This window comes from Asparagus officinalis, chromosome 2 (assembly GCF_001876935.1).
Source record: "Asparagus officinalis chromosome 2, Aspof.V1, whole genome shotgun sequence".
Classification (NCBI taxonomy): Eukaryota; Viridiplantae; Streptophyta; class Magnoliopsida; order Asparagales; family Asparagaceae; genus Asparagus; species Asparagus officinalis.
Window position 1 is genome coordinate 6,120,825 of NC_033795.1, and position 4,599 is coordinate 6,125,423.

At 38.3% G+C, this 4,599-nt stretch overlaps 1 protein-coding gene across 1 annotated transcript; it reads right to left on the reverse strand.

Moving 5' to 3' along the window:
* Positions 1 to 1,653, reverse strand: LOC109829369 (probable chalcone--flavonone isomerase 3). The gene is made up of 5 exons (XM_020396495.1): positions 1,585 to 1,653; positions 1,416 to 1,499; positions 842 to 997; positions 451 to 677; positions 1 to 341 (listed from the first exon to the last, which is right to left on the reverse strand). Coding segments are annotated over exons 1-5 (633 nt in total). The 5' UTR covers positions 1,586 to 1,653; the 3' UTR covers positions 1 to 176.

The window sequence follows — 4,599 nt, forward strand, 5'->3', positions numbered from 1 at the left end:
TTATATTACTTCTCAGATGACTCCCATACATTCACAAAGCTAGATAATTTATTGGGTAACATTGTAACAATAAGGTACTTGAAACATCCAAATACATAATTGTAGTCTGTTCACTTTAAGACTCCTACATCTTAGCATTGAGAAACTTATAAGTCAACCATATGAACATGGAAAGTCTAAGCAGAAGATAAAATGGTTTCAAATTTCTCAGCCAAGCTTTGCACAGTGCTTGGAGACACTGCTATAGACCCACCCAAATACCATCTCCGAATCATTTCAGCCACATTTGCATTCCCCACCTTAATCTTCGCTTCATCTTTCTCTTCAATCACGTATGACATCTGCAAATTCTCAACTCAAAATTAAACAAAACTTCATGTTATCTTCGCTAAAACTTCACGTTATCTTCACTAAAAACCCAAACAATGAATACAAATTAACAAGCCATACCTCTGCAGTGGGAGTATTTTCAGGGAAGTAGAAGGTGACCACCGAACCCTTTTTGAAGTATGGAGTTTGGAAAAACTCAACAATCTTCTCTAATTCTGCCTCTTCGTCATCTTCATATTTATCGGCAGATACCAATCGATCTCTCAAAGCAGTTTCAATTTGAACACCAAACTGGGCTCCTTTTATTTCCTTGATCACCACAACTCTGAAATATTTTTCTACAGGTGCTGCATGAACCTATACTCGTTAGAATGGTTCAATATGAATCCATGAATACAAGTTAGTAATTTCACCAACAATCGCTAGTTACAATGATTCAATAGAAATGGCTCAAAATGAATCCGACATGAAATCTTGAAAAGTTACGAATAGGTGAAGGTATCACCCTCACCTGATACAAGAGCATCAAAGAAACAATCATCGCTAATGAGCTCCCTTTCCTTCTTCCCCTTCCAATTTCCTAAATGATCAGCAATACTTTCGTCACAATAAATTCCAATTGCATTGTGCTTAATTTGGAGGAAATGGATCTCAATATCTGTAATGCCTGCACATAATTAAAGTAAACCACATATATAAGCATTAATTCATTGGTTCAGGTGCAATAAATTGCTCCTCATATTGTGATTGAATGAAAAAAAAAGGAAAAGCATGAAGCTTAATCTAGACCTTATAAGTTTAAACTTTGGATCAGATTGTGTTTTAGCTGTAGGCGTTTCTTTTATGGATTGGTTCTCATAGAGATTAGATTTAATTGAAAACTCTACCCAATCAAATTACTATAACCTAATTGAACGTATTATGCACTTAAAAAAGGATCAAACATGACCATCAAACACGGCTTAATTACCAAACTCTTCCCTCATATTATTTAAACCATTTCCACCAACACAGTGTATAATTGTTCTATTAATAATAACACCTCACCCTTAAAAAAAAAAAGAAACAAAGAAAGAAATTCATACCCCTTCCTATAAGAGGCAAAGGCTTTGTGGTTGTGATCTCAAGAGGAAAAGGAATATCACCCACCATCACCATTTCAGACCCCACTGCACATATTAATAAAAAAATACAGTACATCAGATAACTTGAAGGAAAAGGGAAGTTCAGCAATTTCTCTTGAGGACTACTTACTTGAAAAAGGAGAGCAATATGCTAGAGCTCAAAGCGTATAACTTGATATAGGAGAGACCTTGAGTAGCCTCAAGGCAGGTGAGGACAATTTGCAACAAACCAAACATATAGGAGTTTGTTCAGTTTTGGATGCTAATTACTGTACTCTATTAAAGAGTCTGCATCCAGACCCTTGGTATAACTAATAAAAACAAAAGCTGTTGCAACCGTTGCAAGTTTGAAGCATTGGTTACTCCGTCCTAACAAAAGTTATAGTTCTCATTTTGAATTTGTTTATGGGGCAAAATATTAATTTGTAGTGATATAGGCCCTTTGACGATAATGGATTTAATTAACAAATAATCATGAAATTTAAAATAACATAAAGGAGAAGCAAGTTTACGTGGTTCAGCAACCGCCTACATCCACGAGAAGAGATTTGTGTCCCCTTTTATTTTTCAAATATTACAAAGATATGTCATTTTCTGAGTTCTTCAAGATCACCGCAAGAAAACCCTCCCCTCGATCTCAGAAGAGTTTCGCACAAGTCCTAGGATTTTCCGTTATCGGTTTTTCTTTACAACCCTACCTCTACCATTTGCAACTTTTCTTCTGGTTCTCAAGAAATCATAGGCATACAAGACCCATACTTTTAGGATTTTAGCCAAAATACATAAAGAAACCGAAATTTGACAAAAATAGGAAACAACACTGCTTCTTCTGGTTCTTATTCTCTTCTGTCTTCTGGACTGAAATTAACCTGTGATCTTCAAGCAGCAGTTTAGTTTGGGGACTTGTTATGGTCTTCATCTTCTGTAGGTATCTCTGGACTTCCTTTCTCGAACCAAAGCCTTTTTCCTGTCTTTTCCTCCACATAATACTACAACTACATATGCAAAATTATATGGTCAATAAGGTTGGAATGCAACAGAACAACTCATGGACAATATTATTTTTCCTTTGTAATTCAACAGATCATATTCAAATCCTAATCCTTTTCATCGATGAAAAGAAAATAGTTTCCTATTAATGCGCGTGTTTTACGTAATGTGTAAAAATATCCACCTAAATTGCATGACTTTACTTGTATATTTAACTTCTAAACTGCCAGGAAATGAGAATGAGAAGATGGAAATTCCTTCAGTTAGCATGATTGAAGTCTGAATGAGTAACAACTTTATGTATAGGCAAAAAATTGCCAGTCACAAATTTTAATTTGAACTAGTATATCAATCTCAAAAAACAATATGAACAACTAAAGTTTGTTTTACGTACCGGATCACCGACTCCTGCTGTGGTTCCATGCATTCTTTTCTTCATGTGGGATTGAACTCTGAGCTTCATACGATCAATAAGTCCGCTGCTCATCCTGCTGCAGCAACCGGAACTAGAACCTTTGCCCCTTGATGAAACATTTTGTAAACTCAAAAAGTGCAAAAACATGAAACAAATTAATTAGTACAAAAGGAATGATTTGTCATTGTATTTTCTAATCAATCCCTCTCAATTTATAGATAAGATCCATTGTCAAATACATCGAATAGACGACAAATACTTTGGGCAAGACAATGAATCCAGAATCTATAACTGGAAACCTTCGTACACTGTATAATCATGAAATCCTAGTAGATATATATATTCATGAATCCAACTCATTTACATGTGTGTATAGATTCGCTCCATATAAACGGCCCACCCCTAATTAATGAGCGGCATTTTGGTCAAAATTGGACCAAACTTAAAGAGGTTCTGTGAAAATTACTTTTAAAATTATTAGAAAGAACGTGGAAGAAGTTTATTTCCATCAGACACATTTTAACCATTTGTACGCACATGATTTTTAGGTACATAATCTGGTCTGATACCGTCAGTTAGAGAGATTATTATCTGGTAAAAGTTAATGGGGGTACATTAAGTAACATTTCTAAATTGTTTAGAGTGTTATCCCAAAAATAGCAAAACTTAACGGGGATTTTGTGAAATTTACCCTAATAATTATTCATGTTTTCTCATAATAAATATAAGGGAAAAATGCTTCCAGCCCCCAAATTCGTAATAAGTATGCTTCCCCCTCCCAAGACTTTTTCAACGCTCTCAAAACCCCCAAATTCATAATAACTATGCACTGAGCCCCCAAAACACAAAGCCCAAGAATTTTACACAGGTAAAGACTATAATGCCCATTCTCTTTCTCACCATGCAATCCCTCTGCTCTCCTTCCCCCACCATTTTTGCCCTAGCCCCCTCCGTCCCTTCCACAACCCTCGTGGCGGCCGAAGCTCCTCTCCGGTCTCGCGCCTCGACCCCTCGCCTCCGCTCGCCGAGATCCGTCATGTCCACCGCCGATCCCAGCACGACCTCCGCTCGACCCCTCGCCTCCGTCCCCAACCCAATCCCTCAGGTCCATCATCCTCGAAAAACCCTACCACGTGCTCTCGAGCTCGTCCAGTCCGGCTCCGGCCGCCTCTCCGACCACGTGCAGGAGGAGCTCGTCCCAAGGCGGCAGAGTACAACAACAAGAGAGCAGAGCTCGAGAGCGGCTTTCCACTCAAAGGAGTTGATTTGGACGAGCTCAGGGCACGCGACGTGGCACTGCCAAGGCCTTTTCATGCTCTCCTTCTTGTATTCCATCTGATGGTCCCATATCGAACCAGGTACCCACCCTCACAAAAGCGGTCAAACATTTCATCCAGCGACGTGAACGGAGCATTAGGGGGCCTGCTAGCATTCGTAAAGTGCCAAAAGGGGACGAGCGCATCCTTAGGATCCCGGCTGACCTAGACGACACGAGTGGATTTCTTGAAATTGAGGGAAAATATTCAATTCATTTGTTTATTAATTTTCTGATATTTGAGGTTTGATCTATTTTTGAAGAACAGTTATTATAACCAGCAACTTTAATTTGGGTTTTTTTGGGGTTATAGGCTCTATTTTACTCGTGTAAAATTAGGAATCAAGAACGGAAAGAATCAAGATCGGGTCGGTTGTGAAGGATACGCGTTGGTTGTGAAGGATACAGATTGGTTGTGGAGGTTA